At 52.9% G+C, this 17,946-nt stretch overlaps 3 protein-coding genes across 3 annotated transcripts; 2 read left to right on the top strand and 1 right to left on the bottom strand.

Moving 5' to 3' along the window:
• Positions 1 to 1,985: 1,985 nt before the first annotated feature.
• VOLCADRAFT_103321 (uncharacterized protein) lies at positions 1,986 to 4,291 on the bottom strand (the record flags this gene model as incomplete). Its single annotated transcript, XM_002947057.1, has 2 exons — positions 1,986 to 3,409; positions 3,918 to 4,291. The coding sequence occupies 2 exons, from the start codon at positions 4,289 to 4,291 to the stop codon at positions 2,797 to 2,799; spliced, it is 987 nt and encodes a 328-aa protein (XP_002947103.1). The 3' UTR covers positions 1,986 to 2,796.
• A 3,104-nt stretch (positions 4,292 to 7,395) lies between these two features.
• VOLCADRAFT_103320 (uncharacterized protein) lies at positions 7,396 to 13,233 on the top strand (the record flags this gene model as incomplete). Its single annotated transcript, XM_002947193.1, has 10 exons — positions 7,396 to 8,253; positions 8,687 to 9,294; positions 9,633 to 9,765; positions 10,039 to 10,113; positions 10,810 to 10,909; positions 11,235 to 11,381; positions 11,435 to 11,479; positions 11,780 to 12,004; positions 12,379 to 12,743; positions 13,165 to 13,233. The coding sequence occupies 10 exons, from the start codon at positions 7,396 to 7,398 to the stop codon at positions 13,231 to 13,233; spliced, it is 2,625 nt and encodes an 874-aa protein (XP_002947239.1).
• Positions 13,234 to 15,792: 2,559 nt separating this feature from the next.
• Positions 15,793 to 17,076, top strand: VOLCADRAFT_87394 (uncharacterized protein; the record flags this gene model as incomplete). Its single annotated transcript, XM_002947192.1, has 1 exon — positions 15,793 to 17,076. The coding sequence occupies one exon, from the start codon at positions 15,793 to 15,795 to the stop codon at positions 17,074 to 17,076; it is 1,284 nt and encodes a 427-aa protein (XP_002947238.1).
• Positions 17,077 to 17,946: the final 870 nt, after the last annotated feature.

Raw genomic sequence — 17,946 nt, 5'->3', positions numbered from 1 at the left:
TTTACCCAACTGACCGCTTATCCAACTGACCGTTTACCCAACGAACCATTCAATCAACCGACCGTTTGCCCAACTGACCATTTATCCAACTGACCGTTTACCCAACGGATCGTTTACCCAACTCACCGGTTAACGTGTCTTTAAAGATCGTTAGTCGGTCAGTTCGGTTAACAAACCCCAGTAGTGTTCAAAACGGTCGGTAACCGACGTGTTTATGCCATAGGGATGCCCAATGCAAGAAAACAAACCGTTTTAATCATTGGAAAAGCCACACAGCCCACATGCTTGCAAATGCCAGCAGGTAAAAGCTTTTCGCCTAAAACTTCTCAAGAACATGGAACAGGAGAGGGGGTAAAGTGCGGGGAAGTGGGGCGGCAGCACATACCCCCCCTGGCCATACCGCCCCGCACATACCACCCCTGGCCACCGAGATGCAATCATGATAGGGATGAGCGGGAGCCAAGGGAAACATTTAAAAGCATTATTGACTGAACCGCTTCACTGACGCTGAGATACCTACAGACGCTGAGATGTTCTCCAGACCGCCGCAAGTCTACAATGCCTCCATAACGTTTTGGGCGAAACACCTGGCAATGGCGGCCTCATAATGGCCAGCTTCGCCTCGCTCTTCACAAGTAACAAGTAACAACAAGTTCCGCACCGCACGCAAGCGTGGGTGTGTCCGTAAAAGCCGGGGGGCCATGGACGTTGTATTAGTATTGATGCGGGTACGCGGGAGGCCATCATCATCCTCGTTTGCTTCAGGGCGAAGCGCCTCAGCGCGACGTGCCTGGCCTCCCAGAGGTACCTGGCCAATGCCATGGGTGGCGCCTCAGTCATAATGGTGCACATGCTGCGCCCCTCAAAGACTAGGTCACCATCGTACTTAGCCCGTATGCTCTTGTAAGCGGGGCATTAATAAAAAACATGTAATTCATTTTCAACCGCTCCACAGAACCGCTCTTCACGTTCCCTAACTCTGGCGTTGATACCTCCTTGGACCTGATCTGCTACATCAAGGCTGTGACAACGCTTCCAAACTCAAGATGACCCCACCCTGCCAGTGTCAGGAATTCGCCGTGTTTCGCGCGTATTGGTCTGAGGGCTTATCCTTCGACCAGTGCGTGCTTGAATTTAGGCGCCTTCGTCAGTATGTGTGAATGCCTCGGCGTGCATTGCGGGTCCGTCCCGTACGGTAGGTAGTTGCATTCCCGCATCTGTTCCCGACTCGTGTGTTCACTAGGGCTTCTGGGTGCTGTTGGGGGACTGGGCATTTTGCGTTGCGGTGAGCCTACATACGTTCCAACAGCCTCGCGCACTGGTTCCCATTCCATGGCCTCCAACATGCTATGTTGATGATTGAATCCCTCTTCCGCACGAATATCATTATAGACTGGGCATTCCAATAACACGTGTTTTTCATCCTTGATTCGGCTATTAGTACCACAACAGCGGCAAAACCGCTGCCCCCTGGGGACATGGTACTTGCCCCTTCGTGCTCTGTTTGCCTCCTCCAAAGCCCAGCAACATAAACGAAACTGCATTAGCTTACGATGTGCTAAACGAGGAATGAAAACCTTAGCATGTGTCGGCCACATAGCGGCTGCAGCTCCCGAAAACAGCAGGCCCATCCAGTGCTTATACTTTCGCCATCTGCACTCCCGGTTGTTTCCCATCCGATGGGTACTCCCCTGGCAAGACAGTCAGACGCGCATGGTCCCAGCCGCTCATCAAACGCTCCCTTAGTACCGTTATCACCGCTCCTTCGGGGAGAGAGGTCCACTCAACGACCAGTCAACAGGCTCCTTTACACCCATGACTTCCTCTCCAAATATTGCACTCCAAGAAGGAACATTGAGGTTCCCCAAACCTCACATTCCAGGTTGGTCAGAGCATCGTTAATCTCCTGCCGTAAAACTGCATGAGCAATGGACCCCACTTGCTTTTGAGGGCGGTTTACTTGATACCTGACTGACGGTCGGCAGGATAAGGAGCCGATTTAACAAGCCACCGTCAAAACATTGCTCAAGCGTATTGCTCAAGCGTAAGCAAAACGAGCCCAGAATTAAGCTGAATGTTTATAAAAAAAATCTAACCACGGCCCCCGGAGCGGCCGAGGTCCTTGGAGGTCCAGGCCAGGCAGGGGTTCAGGCGAATGGCCTTAGCCCAGGCACCTGAAGCCTCTAAGCACTAGCGAATTTACTGTCGGTGCCTGAGATATCTGACTGGTGGGCTCGACGAATATCCTTGCAATAATCCGATGAAACACACTCCTCTCCCAAGCACCATGGAGAGGCCCAGAGGATGTGTCGCGCTGTTGGCCAAACCCGCATATCAGCACTCGACTTATCAGAGTTCGTACCTAGATTCGAGCAAAATACTGTTTCTGTCCGCACCCAAGCACCAGCCGCCAGCAGCAAGAATAAGAAGCCCAAATAAGTTCCACCTCTCCAAGGCCCGGTCACCGGGAGGGCCCCATATAAACCCCGATTGTCACTCTGCAGCACAAAACGTGTAACTGCTGTTGAGCCGTACACAAAGCATGTAGTCGCTGCCAACCTCTCCTCTGCTGCCTACAGGCGATAAGATGAAGACCGTAGGACTTGCATTTACGCATGGACTGCAAGCTCCAGGGGGAACATCGTGAAGGTTTCACAGCCGGACATCGAGAATGCTACCGGGCCAACTGGCAAAACGCTCCTCAGCAAGCGGACCAGGCCAACCTTCTCGAAGGACGCCATCTCATGGTTACAATCCCCGCTCGGCTGGGCGCTCGCCCTGATCGCTCATCAAGTGCTAAGGAAGTAACTCCTGCAATTCTGCACCACCCTTCCTCAATAGGTTAGCCCACGCTTTACTCTTCTCTGCCTGGCCTGGGAAATGCACAACGAAATCGCGCAGCTGCCATGTGTGGCCACAGTTGCTAGAGTATGAGTTTAGCTTCTGCTGGGGTATTAAGTGAAAAGTAGATGTAAGGCCCTCGATGTCATGATCAAAGACGTGGATGACTGCGCTCTGCTCGTACCAGATGTCATAAAGGTGAAGGGAGGTGTTTCGGCGTAAGGAATACACCGCATCCAGAAACTGGAACGCTCTGGGGGTGTTGCGGATAAGGAACGAACCCGTGTTGAGGTGATTGCAGTCGCGGGCAATCACAACCGCCTTGTCCAGGGGAATATGCTTCAGTACATGTTCCTCAATCGACAAACGACGATTGGTCACAAAAGCATCAACATCCATGCTCCAAACCCAGTCGTAGTAAGGCAGGTATCGCTGCAAGGCTGGAATCTTTGCCCACGCGCCGGGAAGATCTGGATCCTTGAAATTCCAAAAGATCGGAATGAATTCGTAATTGTAGTAATGGGCGTACTTAAACTTGTTCAAAAAGCTCTCCATGACATGGTCGAACCTGCGCACACAGGCAAGCACGTGGGGGCAAAGCATCAGGCTGGCAGGTGGACAAGATAAAACCCTGCTGGACGATTCTCCTTGCTTCCCCCTTGACAAGCCCTTATGTGCAGCCGACGACACGCTCCAAAAGGTTCGCGCCAACTTGTGTTGCCCCGACCAGTTAGTTAGCTGCCTGAGAGTCTAACCCTTTGGTTGAGTTTGGTTCAGTAACTTACGAGGCAGATGCTTCCGCAGGCCACGATAAGAACGTCTAGTCAGTCGCATGGTCACACCAAGCCCCGTGCGGCCCCTCGAACACCCCCATATTTCCTTTAAACCATTAATATAACACAAAGATCAGACGCCCCTGATGTAAACACTCACGATGGGGAACGAGGACATGGAAAACGGACAGGATTATCCCACCGGCAACTCGGTATAGCTGCTTGACGCACGGCAAGCGAAAATAACCGATAGTCATGGATACCCCGTAACAGATGCATTCAAATATTTAGCCAGGGGCTTACCTCAGTTGAGAATGATCTGTGACAAAATGGCCGTCTTTCGGTAGGATGAAGACTGTGATAATCGCGATATTAGGCTTGCCAGCGCCAATTTTTTCGTTGTTTTGCCATGGAAAGCTGAAGTTATGGGCCACCCCATTTGCGGCACTTCCATTCTGCAGCTCTCTAGGGCAAGCAGTACAGTTTGACGATGCAACAGAAGGACAAGCGCTAGTAACATTAGAAACAATAGGCTTTTGTTCTAACTCCTCCTCATACACACGATAGCGCCCTTTGTGCAGCAGTAAATCGCGTAAGGTAATGAATACATAGGGCCACACGAATATCATGAACAGAGCGAGCAATCCCGTTAGAAAGATGCGCAGCAGTTTCACCATAATTTTTGTTCACAATGTTACACACAACCTGATATTACATGTGGCATCATCCCATGCTCCACCTGTGCGATATTATTTAAGAGCGATAGGCGAAAGTTCAGCTTGCAAATCCCAGTGTAGTAAGCTTACTTGCAGTAGCGACGTGTAGATGAAATTACGAGTCGCATCAACTGTACGGCTAAAGGGGCCCGCCTGCTACGTCCGTTGAATATTTATCTGTTTTGAGTTACTCGTTGCTTGGCTGTTTGCTCCAATCCGCTGACTCGTTGTATGTATGCACTAGTCTAGTTGACTCTTATAGTTGCTAGTTATAGTTGTCTCTTATTATTGCTTGCGCTCCACTTTATTGGTTAAGTCTTGTCGGTTGCGCTTCACTTTATTGGTTGTGTCTTCTGCAACGCAATTGGAGCCTGGCAATTAGGTGTCATGCTTGGCGTTGTTTATGCTGACGAGGAGGATTGTATTCGTTTATATGTCATTGCGCAAAAGCTCATGCACGACCCCCCAGTTACTTACACAACCTCTGAATTCAACAGAGTTGAGTACAAGTATATTACGGACCAAGAGTGTTTCTGTGTGCGTTTTACATGATTTACATGGTCGTCGGATCAATAGTGTTAATGTACTGTCCGGTGCATTTGAAGAGTGGCGCTGTTACCTCGAGGGTTCATCGTATATCACTTTAGTCACCGACCACCAACCGCTGGTCTGTCTGCAAGACCAGCAAAGCGCCGATAGAATCTCTCGACGACAAGCTCGTTAGTTGGAACGTCTCTCACGTTCCGACTTTAAATGGGAGTATCGACCCCCACGGATTAACGTTGCTGACCCTCTCAGTCGGGTTCACGATGTGGTGCTAAACGTGCTCACGGCATCGCTGATTGGCAGCGATCTTGGGTGCCGAATCTTAAGCGGGTACGACGGCAAACCTATGCTCAGAACGAGCTCGGTAGCAAAGCTACAGCTTAACGGAAAGATGGCTTCTGTTATTATGGTTCCCAGATGTATATTTCGGCTGTCTGATTCCTGAAAGGAAATCACCCACGAACGTCACGGTGCTGGCCACCGCACCAAACAAGTAATCGTGAAACAGACCATTATTGGTGGTAGGACGTGAAGGCCTACGTTAGTACCTGCCCCTCTTGTCAGCACAACAAGGCTTCAAACCAAAAGCCAGGCAAACTGCTGCATCCCCTTCCCATTCCAGGTAATGTCTGGGAGAGTGTGTCAATGGATTTGGTCACACAGCTACCACCAACCCGGATTGGGCATAGACGCGATAGTTGTATTCGTGGACGACCTGAGCAAAATGATGCATGTTGCTCCCACAACTACACCCGTCGGTGCGGTAGAGCTAGCCCGGTTTTTTATGGCTACGGTTTTTAGGCAGCACGGCCTTACGCAGAATATTGTGTCTGACTGGGACACACTCTTTACAAGCCACTTCAGTAAGGAAACTCTTCGCCTCATAGGCACCCACCTCTATATGAGCACAGCCTATCGCCCATAGACGGATGGTCAAACCAAGCGAATGAATTGCTTACTGGAGGAGACACTTAGGGACTACATTTCGCCCACGCAGGATGATTGGGGCGAACACCTGTATGACTGCCGCCGTGTCATCGAGACTATTTGTAAGTATTCTCGTATGGCAGATTACTGGGCTAGCGATGTTGGGAATTAGGAAGGCCGGGATAGGGAGCTCGTGCATACGAGCATACATGCGTCCGCATCTAGGCATCCCATCAAACGGATCGGATGGTCGGGCTACAGGGTACGTTCCTTTGCTCACTGATATACGTGGAAACCGCTCCGAATGCACGTATTTTTCCGGAAAGTTAATCAGCACCCCCTTCATTTCTTCTGGGCTAGGCTAGCCTTAAACTGGTTGATCCAGAAGGGTCCATGTACCATCGTGTGTTTAAGGAGTTACGTCTTGTGTTGCCGGGGAATGGGCTGCAGGACTCCTACGGGCCTTGTGCTACGACCTGGATAGTGCGGCTGGCACTGCGGACGTTGAAGGCAAGGTGACTACCCTCCACCTTTCTAAGCTGGATGCCTTGAGGACCTAAATGCGCATCGGATGAATGGTCGGCTCCGCGTGGATCCTCGGGACTTACAAAGCCATCGGCACCTCTTATCATAAGCTAAAGAAAATGGCACTGATTAGCTTAAACGCGGGTGTCTCCGTTTCGGATTTAAACGTAGCGGTAGTTACGACAGCCGCACATACTGAAAACAGGTTGTTCTGTTAGACATTCATCAAGGAAATTTGCGAGGACCTCCATGTCGGGTATTGGGAAGGACTCGCCTAAATCGCGCCCCTGTTCGGCATAGTGTAAAATATTTCCTTCCCAACTCCAAAAGGCGACGGGATTCTCATCGCTAGCGAGCTCCCCCAACGAGGATTGCTTCCAATATATTTATGTGTAAGGCTCTCGGATAAGTCGCGCGTGTTCACGGCAAGGAGCCCTCCCCGGAAATCCTTTTCGGCAACAGCGGGCCTTGAGAGCTGTGAATGTTAGGGAACCTGCAGCAGCAGCCAATACAAAAAAGATGAAATGAAGATTTTTCTAGGAAGCATAGCAGCCTTAAAGTTGATTCGTCAACAAGAATGTTGCAATAGATGACACCGAGCTATACTTCACTGGGTAGATGTAATCCAACAGGCAAATGCTTGTCCGATGTCCATAGCATTCAGCCGTTTAAACAGCTTGGCACCCTAGAGACTAGAGAGCAGGACTACTTAACTTGCCACAAGTCCTTCATTTCAGACCAAGATTCAATATCTTACAGTATCAGCATGCAATTTCTTGCAGCAGACTCTGTATATGCCCTCCTGGATCCCGTTGATGCCAGCGCGACACGCTTTTTGCCGCTGCTGATTATGCACATAAACCTCCTCGAACACTACTTTTCTAGTATTCAAATGTATTTGAGAAGGGCATGCTTTTTTCTATGACGTTTAACGGTTGAGTACCCATAGTCAGCCTACACACAGCTCCAGCGTGAGTGCCCAAAAATGTATGCTGTTCTATTCTCTGAATGGATGGAATCTTATTAGTTCTGCATATAATTTGTCGCGTTCGTTTCTGCGCGCTTATATGGCTTCTAAAACAAGCCGTTTCGTCGTGCACAGCCCCTGCCCCTGTTTTGAACCGTTTATCGATGCCGATGTTTCTGCGCTACGGGATACTTGCGTTGTCAAGCCGCGTATGAGCTTTACGTCTGAGAGCATGGCTTGGCGCCTGGATCCTCCACAGCAAGCAAGCAGCACCTGGCAGCAAAATTACATTCTTGTTAACGCATCGTGGCCCACATCACATTTGACTGATCGCCCACGGCCTCGCAAATGGAAGTTATGGAACACCAGCTGGGTTGGCCGGCGGCCAGTGGAACGGGCGTGCCGATGGGTTCAATTTCCCGATGGGGTGTCCGATAGCGGCATGCTGGAGTCATCGGATAATGCTAGCGTTGCCAGCCAGCCGACAGGCCCACAAATTCGAGGACCCCTGCTGTACGACGTTGTCGAGCGTCCACTCGAGCAGGGAACCCCTATCCCCGCTACCAGCGGCCAAGGTTCAAATGTCCGCTGTACAGGCAGCGGGCTTCAGCGGCAGGCCCTGCTGCAGCTTCTCGGCCCATCCACAAGTATGTGCCACATTACAGGTCGCTCGTTGGTTACCCATGCCGTGGGGCTCGCCGCAATGCGCTTGCCATCATGGCAGCAATCAGCGGACCACGCCTCCGTGGCTTATTTGGCTCAGGCGGCCATGAGCCATCCCTGGCCAGCCTCCAAACGTTGTGACAGCAACGACGGGGCTGTGGGCCCACTCAACATGGCGGAAGCGTCGTCCGCAGCGGCAACGAAGCGGTCCTCTTCCTCCATGAAAGAACTTCATGCCGCCTGCCTGGCATCCGTTGCAGCTGCCCTGGTGCACCTGCCACGGGTAACAACTCAAGTGGGTGAAAAGGAGGGGAAGCCAGGCAGCAGCGGCTCCGCCGCCGTTGGCAGGGACCTACAGGGAAAGCGGATACCATAATGGAGGGGGGGACTTCAAAGCAGAGCGTGCAGCCAGTGCATCAGCTAGGCAAATACTGTTCCCTCAGGTTGCCAGCTGGCTTATGCTGTGCTGGTGGCATCGGCACAGGGACTTTAACAGAGGGTAGGCGGGAGCACATGCTTATGTCCTCAGGGCTTCAAGCAGCCGCAACACGGCTGTGGAGGGAAAGCCTATGAACCCCAGACATACTGTACTAGACATTTCCGTATACGTGCACTTCTGCTTTAATAGCAGAATCTACTCTTACGTACCTACGGTTTTATGTAGAACCGGTATGAACCACATGAGCCCGCATGTGCCCTGGCCCCTCATGCCTACGTGCCCGATGCAGGTCTGGGGTGAACACGGCCTGGCACTGCCATGCGGCTCCTTCCAGTCTTGGAAGCCGACCGCGCCCTCTAACGCCGGCTCGGGCGAAGCGCCACCCTTGCAACCTTCCCAGCTTCAGCAGCAGCATAAGTACCAGACGTATGTGACGAGGCCGACGGCCGCAGGGCCAGCGAACCAGGCAGACGCGGACACGCCGTTTATGCCCTCTATTAGCCGCCGGAATGTTTGTCAGGAGGGCCCCTCTTTGTCGCCTGCGTCGCTTACTTTCGCCGCCGGGCCGGGAGGCGCTGCTGCAGGCGCATACCCGGCATCGACCTCCACCGAGGCCTCCATGGGCCTCCTCTACACGGTTGACAGGAAAGATTCGTGCTACAGCAGCTCTGCATTTAGCTGCAGGTGCAGCAGTAATCCGGCCATCGGCACACATGATCGTGACACGGGAGGGGACGCGGACCGGAGAGGCTCGCCGGCGCCACCCCAAATGGCGGCTGAAGCTATGTCCGCACAACCGGGTCGGCAGACAGCGGGTCGGGACGATGCGGAGGCACAGGAGGAGGGTGCGGCGGAGCAGCAGGCAGAGCGACCAAAAGTATTTGGCAACCCGATTAGGTGAGTCGCAAGGCTCGACCCTGGGCTGTGTTCGGCCCATCACCTCGGCGCGCCTGTCTATGTTGCGCATCATGCTGCAGCTTGCAAGCCTTTAGTACGTGGCAAAGTTTCAGCCGTTCCTAGGCTTTCCCCGGTGACAGAAATATGTGTCTTTTGGAAAGTTTGTACACTTTTGTAGCTTTCCTAAGGCAGTCGCTATCTTCTTGTTTGAGCCTGGTCCCTGGCGCCTAACGTTGCATGTATCATGCCACGTCTTACCAGTTCGTTCGACGGTGGCCGTGCTGCCTTCCGTGGTAATATTGTCGCCTGTGGTGGAACTTTGCGTGTGTTCTTTCCAGGTACTGCAAGCTGCTGTTCGCTGGCGCCATGAGCGCCGTGGTGTCCCGCACATGTGTGGCCCCCCTGGAGCGAGTCAAGATGGACTTGTTGCTCAAGAACGGTACAGGGGACGCATTCACCACAGCGGCACAGGTGGGGCCTGGCCTGGGGATGCCTGTTAGGAGGGGTCCACTTCAGTCCGTTTGCGTGTTGTCGCGGCTATCAGTGCGGATGGCAAATCTGGCACGGGGAAACGGATGGCAGGGCGCTGGATGAGAGAAGCGGGTTCTGCTCGTTCAAGGCCCCAGCTTTCTCATCGGTTGCATGTTCTCTTCGTACTCGGTTCCCATTATTGCACGTGTGGGGATGGTGTTATCATGCGTATTTGTTTATGACATCGTACACTTCCGCTGCCGGCGCCACCAGGTGCTGCGTACGGAGGGCATTGCGGGGTTTTGGAAGGGCAACGCGCTCAACGTCCTCCGAACCGCCCCTTTCAAGGTGCGTCTCAGGGTCCCCTCCCCCCGCACCGGGAAGACCGGCAGTGATTGCCGCTGGTCCCACCAACCCGCTTCACCCTTCTGAAAAATTGTTGGTACGAGGGATTTTGCAGAGCTGTGCTTTAACAGCGGTGCTCTAAACAACGATACGAGCAGCAGGTGAAAAGGCGCAGCGGTGGGATACAGCTGGGTTCTGGGACAAAACCTAAGCCCCTGGCTCTGGCACGTCAATGACCCTAGCGATAAGGATTTCCGCTGTAAACCTTGGACTCAGGACTTGACAGGGATGGGCTTAATGGGCGTACACGTTGGACCTTTTCATCTTATATCCAATTTCCCACTATCGCAATCAGGGGCAATGCGAATCGGGGTTTCGAACTGCAAATCGCCATAAAAATATCTGTTTGCTACACGTCGGGCCATTCTTTGCCGCCTCCACCGATTCCAGGCCACTAAAACGTTTCTTTACCAGCAGCCGTTCCTCACTACCTGACTTGAGCCCGCGGTCTGAGGAGGCCGTTGCGAGGCGTCCTAGCCACGTATAATGTCGCACTGGCGTAATGGCTGTTGCATCTGCTCCTCCGCTCGCAGCAGGGCTCCGATACCCTCCTGCCTCGCCCCATCTCCGATACCCGTCCGGCCGCCAAGCTCCCGTTGCGCCTATGTCGTTTCCCCCTCGTAACGCTGCCCGTCCCAGGCTGTAAACTTCTTCTCGTTCGATATGTACCGTGCGGCCTTCCTGGCGCTTTCGGGGCGGGAGGAAAACTTTGAGCGCTTCCTGGCGGGTGCCTGCGCAGGTGCGCCCTGCCATGCATGGGTGCGAACTGCTGATGCAACCTTCGCGGGCCCCAGAACCGACTGATGTGGGTTTCACATCAAGGCAATTGTTTTGGCATGTTACGGCTCTGCGCGTTAAGCATCCATACACGTCACGTGGTCTCCGGTTCGTCCGCAATTTCGTTTAACCCTGTCTCCGTTTACATAACTGCCTAAGATCTTCAGAATGTGCATTGTGTTGGGTTCTCAGGATGTGAACGGGTTCGGGGTCGTGTTGCATCTTTATGTGCTACCTACCTCTTGCGTATTACCGTGTGGTGTTGTTGGGGTGCTGCTACTCCCCAGGCGTCACGGCTACGTTGGTGTGCTTCCCACTGGATGTGGTGCGCACCCGACTGATGGCCTCAGTGGCGGGGCCGCGCTACGGCTCCGGACCCTTCAGCACATTGGCGGGAATATTGCGGAACGAGGGCGCCGCGGCGCTGTACTCAGGTGGGCCGTGGGGCTGCCGTAGTCCGTTGGTGATGCGCTGTCATCATGTGCAGATGCTGGTCGGCGAGGGACCTTCAACGGGTTGATTGCGAACTGGGGTAGGGGGCCGGCTCTTGGAGCGTGATATCATTTACCTTCATTGAAGCCTGTTATCTGCATATAATTTGATGAAGTCCGTGTCTGGTTTTGGAGTGGTAATGCTTGGTAAAGGCATTTCGTCCGGGACAGTTCGTCCGGTGCGGACTACCGATCCGTCGCCTCCGAGATGCGTGGTCACTACCGGGCTTACCGGGCTCGCAAAGCTCGTTCTGTGTTATTACTGGACCGGTTCTGACGACGAACACTTGATCGGGTTACCGGGTCGTAATGGATGGCTTTGCAACACCCTTTCCAAATAGGTTGCCTGCCAGCGGTGATTGGGATGGCGCCCGCTGGGGCCGTATTCTACGGCGTGTACGACCTGCTGAAGCACAGACACCTGGAGAGCTTGTCGGCGGCAGGCGGTGGCAGCGTGGCCAACCCTGCCGCCGCTGCCAATACGGCAGTGGGGGCGAGCATGGCGACGGCGCAACAGCAACCTACGCTTGACCCGCTTTACACGCTGTTGTACGGAGCTATGGCAGGTGAAGATGCGCACAGGAACTGAGAGGGACAGGCCGATTGGAGGGTTCCTTGGGTTGATCTCATCAGCAGTGTGTCATTAGGAAGGAGTTGTGCGCTGAGCGGGAGCAGCTGGCTTATAACGATGGCTTTTAAGGCGCACAGGCCCTTGCCCTAGGTGCTGGCAGTGGAGGCATCCCATCCGACCCACCAGCTGGCTGGCTGCGGCCCGTACCACAGCGGTCCTCAAGGACGCTTCGGCTCGCGAGTAAATAGAATTTGCAGCGGAGCCATGTTGAATTCCACCTATGCCTGCCTTGGTGCCGCCCGCCACCACCTGGGGTTACTTTCGCCAAGACGCCTACGTGGCATCTGCTGTACCTTTCACCATTCACAGGTGCGGCTTCCGAGCTGATTGTTTATCCCCTGGAGGTGATTCGACGGAAGATGCAGCTGCAGAGCATGGCGCTGGCAAACATGCGGCAGGTCGGCGGCATGCACCCGCATCATCACCATCATCACCACTTCGGTGCCACAGGAGGGGCGTCAGGGGCCTCAGGCGGCCGCCTGGCGGCTGCGGCGCATCATCACCACCACAAGCTACCGTACAACCTTGGGGCGCAGAAGATGATTGCAACTTTATCGGCGGCGGCGGTGGCTAAATCGCCAGGGTTGGCGCGGGTACTCGCGGCTGTCATGGCGATTCTGAGCACGGATGGCCCACGCGGGTTTTATAGTGGCCTGCTGCCCAACATGCTGCAGGTGAGTGGATGTATGGGGCGCTTGTGGAGTATGGAAGGCGGGTTCGTTACAGAAGAAGGCATGGCACTGCACACGCTATGCGAAGCGAAATGTTAACCACTGTGTCCCTGATGCAAGGGTCCGTCCATCCATATAGTATGGAGGGCTGTGCACCTGGAGCCCCGTAAGGAGGAAGTGAAATGGTGTATTGTGCGACAAATGGATTGTTCCAGCGTTTCCAAGGAAGATTGCCAACACCGTTGAGGACGTTGCACCTGCAACTCCAGGAAGGGTTGCTGCCCAACCACGCTGCTACCGTACCAAGTACAAGGCCATCAACGCCTGCGGTCTCGGCGGTATAAGGTTTCTCTGCTGATGGGCGATCCTGGGCGCATCTCTGTCTGATTGTCCCGGGCTCCTCCCCCATGTGTATGTAATACAGGTACTTCCTAGTGCAGCACTCAGCTACTACACATACGATACGCTCAAGACGGTGTTGGGAGCCCAGTAGCAGGCGCGCAACGGCGTTGTTAGGAACGGAACGCGTTAAGCTGTTTCGTGGACGATGGAGAGCAGCCATTGGCCAATGTACGAACATGTGGATCGGTAGTGGCATGGGTACGACCTCGTGTTACAGGCAATGGTATGTTTTGAAGCAGGGAAGAATGCTTTGAAGAATGCTCGGGTGCCAGGTTGCGAATGTGACGAGATTCGTGATGCCCATCATGAGCTGAAGTTATGAGTGCGGCAAAGTGGTTAGCGTGGACAGTGGCAAAGCTGCACACCGTGTACGGAGGATTTAGAAGAGATCTCATTTCGTTGAGCGCTGATGACAGCATTAACTTACGTTGCAGTTGTCATTATTCAAGTTAGGGTTCGGTCAATTGCTCCATCCTCTTGGTGCTTAATGAATGAGCTGTGCAAAGTAGTTGCAGTTAGAGGACCTAAGGGGCTACAATGCGAAGTGCGAAGGAGCGCAGAGTTTTGAGAGGCAGATAGAATAACGATCGATGGTTTTGGAAGCTGCATATGCTGTCCGCGTGAGATGGCCTAAGCAGCGGCAGAGAATATCGTGGACGTGCAACGTCCGCAGCCGCTCATATTGTGTCGTTGTTACCCTAGGGGCTAGAAAGCAAAGATTGAGTATGGGCGGTGCCAAACTGGCTAAATAGCGGGGATGGCTCAGTTGGTAGAGGGAAGGCTAGCCGGCTTAAGGCTGAGTCGGCGAGTACTCAGGTCAAGTCTGGAAATTACAGCTTCAGATGCGGAGTGGATGAGCGGACAAATATGCCTTATATGCCTATATGTCTACAATAGAGACTGACACAGGAGTCAGAGAAAATCGTACACAATATGAACACGTTATGAATTGCCTAAACCCTTACACCCTAAACCAGAAGTCACGTTTTGGGACAGGTGGCGCTCACAGGCTGAGGAGGGGAAAAGGCGACGAGTTAGGGAGGAGATAAGGCAAGGTGGTATGGAGGGGACTAGGGGGCCGGCTTTTCAAAGCCGAACAAGGGCTCGGCCCCGGTGCAGCCACTTGACCCCCGTTTGATTCGCAGGGCTGTCCGTACGGCATAGGAGTGCAAGCACAAGAACGCCGCCACGTTATTGAAATCCTCAAACAATAAAGGCCGGCAGACTTGCGACGGCGGTGTAGACCTGTCTGGATCGTCGCAAGCGCGCAGCCGCCATAGCATAATCATTATTGACTGAACAGTTAGCCTTCTGTGATGCGGCAATCCGTAGAATGACATACACACAAAGCAGGAGTGTCATTGCGGCAACGTGTGTTGCCGCTGCTGCGCCAAATCCATGAGACGGGACTGCCCGATACGTGGTTGGTACTACCGTTGCATCCATATTCGACGCCGGCCCTTCTGCTGGCTGGCAGTTCAAGGCGCGTCAAAGTGCCCGTGCTTCATGGACCAATTGTTGTCCGCTCCCAGCCAGAACGCATTCGGGGATCGTTCCAATTACACATTTTGAAGTCGGAATGCAGCGGCAAAGCTGATGGTGTGCCGTAAAGGCACACTTCGTTTGAACTTGGATTGAATGAATGAAGAAGAGAATAAGAAGGACAACAATCAAAAAGGCACGAACGAGACGCCAGGAGGGAGGTGCTCAGAGTGTTGCCCTAAAGTTGGCGAGCATGAACGAACCAACCCATAAAGGATCATGCCGTTTGCTTATGAAACTATAATGTAAGGGACATGCAACGATGTCAGAGGCAAGGGCTGCGGTGTGAGGGGAAATCAAACTTGAAGCCATTGATGTGTTTGAATGTTCTCTCCGATGTGTTTGAATGTTCTCTCCGATGTGTTTGAATGTTCTCGTTTGGCCACCCGATAAAGAATTGATGTAGCTTTTACATGCAATCTTTAGCGGAGTGAGATATGGAGATTGATCTCACCCTGGAAAGCCCACAGATATATCTGAATTCATTCCCTTGGTCTATTAAAAGAGAATTAGAATTGCTTTCAGACGCAAACTAAAGCGGGGCAAGATATGAAATCTGTTCGGAAGCTAACTTCGCCCACAAATTTATCTGAATCAACTCCATTGGTCCAACGACAGAGAATCAGAATAGCTTTCAGACGCAATTTTAATCGGGGCGAAATATAATAAAATGTTACACCATGACTGACTGACTGACTGACTGACTGACTGACTGCAGCAGTGAACCCAGGGGCCTCGGCCCCCCGTATGGCGCTTCGCCCCAAAACAGATTAATATAAACAACATATATAAAGGCAAGGCTGGCTGCACGGAAGACGGCCGGGGCCTCCCTCATTCTCCAGGTTTTCAGTTGTCCTATGATATTGTTGATGTACGCTGACCTGAGGGCAAAATGCGCGACCGCAGTTCAGTGTCAATGTCAGTGTCATGCAAGTGCCACTCAAGGGCCAAGTGCAAAGCCTAGCACCAGTACGCACTGCCCAGATGCTGTACGGCAACTAAGCCGGCTTCCACAACGCAAGCTCGCATTAAACCACACAATAAATTAACGCTATGACAAATGGGAGCGTACATATGTAGCTCTGTTGACGCATGAGCAGTGCGCACTATGCAAAACACTAAGTTTCTGCTTCTGCGGTTGACGACACTTATTATCGCGACTGTACCCAACTCACTATGTGGTTATTCAGGCATGGGACGTCTTCGAGGACTCTACGTTGGTTGGATCGGGCACGCAAACCTTGGCGATGAACTGGTGCTCGACATTTTCGGACACTTGCTACGCGACGTTCTGCTGGAGCAGGGCATGTACCAACGTGCGAGTTTAGAGTACCAACCAGCCTTCGTTTCAGGTCAATCCCAGCAACTGAACTTTTCCACTTACGGCTTTGCGGTACTTGGCGGTGGCTCTTTATTGGAGGCTGGATACAGTGCGTGGACCAACCAATGTGATGGTCTGGGAAATGCGAAGGTGCCGTTGTATGTCCATGGAACAGGCACCCAGCTAGGTTTAAAGGATCACGACTTTCGGAACCCTAAGTGCTTACAGCCGCCTGTCTGGGGAGGTGTGCGCGGGCACTTCACAAACGCGCTTTTGGCGAACTTGTCGCAGCATTTTCAAAGCAACATTAGTTTCGAGCTACCTGTCTTTGGGGACTCGGGAATCCTCGCCGACCGTATTTTCCCTCGTGTGTCCTCCGCACTTGTCGCGGAACTGGAGGGTGCTATCGATAGGAGGAGTTCTGCTGGCGTCATCTGCATCAGCGGCAGCATCCAATCGGGGCAAACGGATACAGCCGATTTGATACTGGCATGGGTAAGCAAATACATTATCGTATTGCTGCCAGTGGACCCTGAAACAGCCGACAGACAGGTGGTCATAACCTGGAAAGTGCGGACAGCGAGCCCCAATGCCAACGGCGGACTGTTTTTCAACCCGCAAGTTACCAATTACGGCGTCTGGCTGGCCCTCTTGTCCCGCTGTGATTTGGTCATAAGCTCACGGCTTCATGCCGCCGTGATGGCGGCGGCCGTCGGGGTGCCGTTCGTCATGCTGTACACTAATGAAAACACTATGCTCTACAGGAAGGGCAAGGATTTCTTGCTGGGAACCATTGGGCCGGACGGTTGGGAGGAGTTTCTCGTACGGCGGAGTGAGTTTAACGGGTCACTCGCTGCCGTGGACAATCTCCTGCGTACGGTGCGCAGCCGGCATCCCCGGCAGAAGTCAGCGTTCGACCGGGCAATAGAGCACGCACAGTCGTCCTACATGAGCAGCTTGCGGGCGTTCGTCCGAACAGTCATTCCCGACAACTTCCGGTCCTTCAAGGATGTGCACATTCGTATATCTAGATACCTTGACAGCGCAAGTTTCGACCTACTCTTTGAGTGAGGCCCATCAATGCGTCATCGCCCAGTGCCATGTATGCCGAGGAGCGGGATGCCTTATGTCTTCCTTGGGTGAGCTAAGAGCGACTGTGCGGGTGGTGCTTAGCGATTGATAAGCCAGGAATCCAATGTGTCGAGCAAGCGGACATCGGCGGGATGTTCGGTTGTCTTAGGTTGTAGCCTGAAAAAGCGAAAAACCCGATTCTCGGTGCATGCTATGGATATTACTGATTATGATACGACGGAACATCGCCATACTCATAAAGACCTACAAGGGAGTGCGCGTAAGTTGCTGAGTTTGTGCTGAGTTGAGGATGATAACCTCAAAATAAAGTTTGCCTGCGCAGGTTTTGAGAGTCGCGGCATTCTTAGGACGCGTTACGTTAAAGCATCGGCAATGGGCCTTAACTGACCAATCTACATAAAGGACCGGTTCGCAGATCGTCGGTCAACAGCTTTCGTCTGTCTTTCCCTTTTTGGTTAAAATGATTTCATTTATCTGAGCTTGCGTTGGGGACTTGGTGCATGCACATTCGTCAGTACCTCATGGGGTACAATCCACAGCGCACATCTGCAGTACAGGGCTGCCGTACAGCGAACGCAATAACTATAGAGGCCATCCTGGCCGCCCACTCACTTTTGATACCTGGAGCGCAAAAACTGGATAAGTATGCCATCCGTGCGTCTGGATTATGCATTCTTTTTCTCATTGTGCTTGTGCATTGGGTATTTATGCGTTCCTAATTTCTGAAGTTGTGTTGATGTCGGGGCTACGATAAACGGTTTCAAGACAGTGCGCTTGCTTCCATTTCAAATCCGTTGATGCAAAATAAAAAGGGGCCCCTACGCGAAGTCCTGTTTTCTTTTTGCTCAT

This window comes from Volvox carteri (assembly GCF_000143455.1).
Source record: "Volvox carteri f. nagariensis unplaced genomic scaffold VOLCAscaffold_5, whole genome shotgun sequence".
Classification (NCBI taxonomy): domain Eukaryota; kingdom Viridiplantae; phylum Chlorophyta; class Chlorophyceae; order Chlamydomonadales; family Volvocaceae; genus Volvox; species Volvox carteri.
The sequence above is the reverse complement of the archived record's forward strand: the minus strand, read 5'-3'. Positions and strand labels throughout refer to the sequence as shown.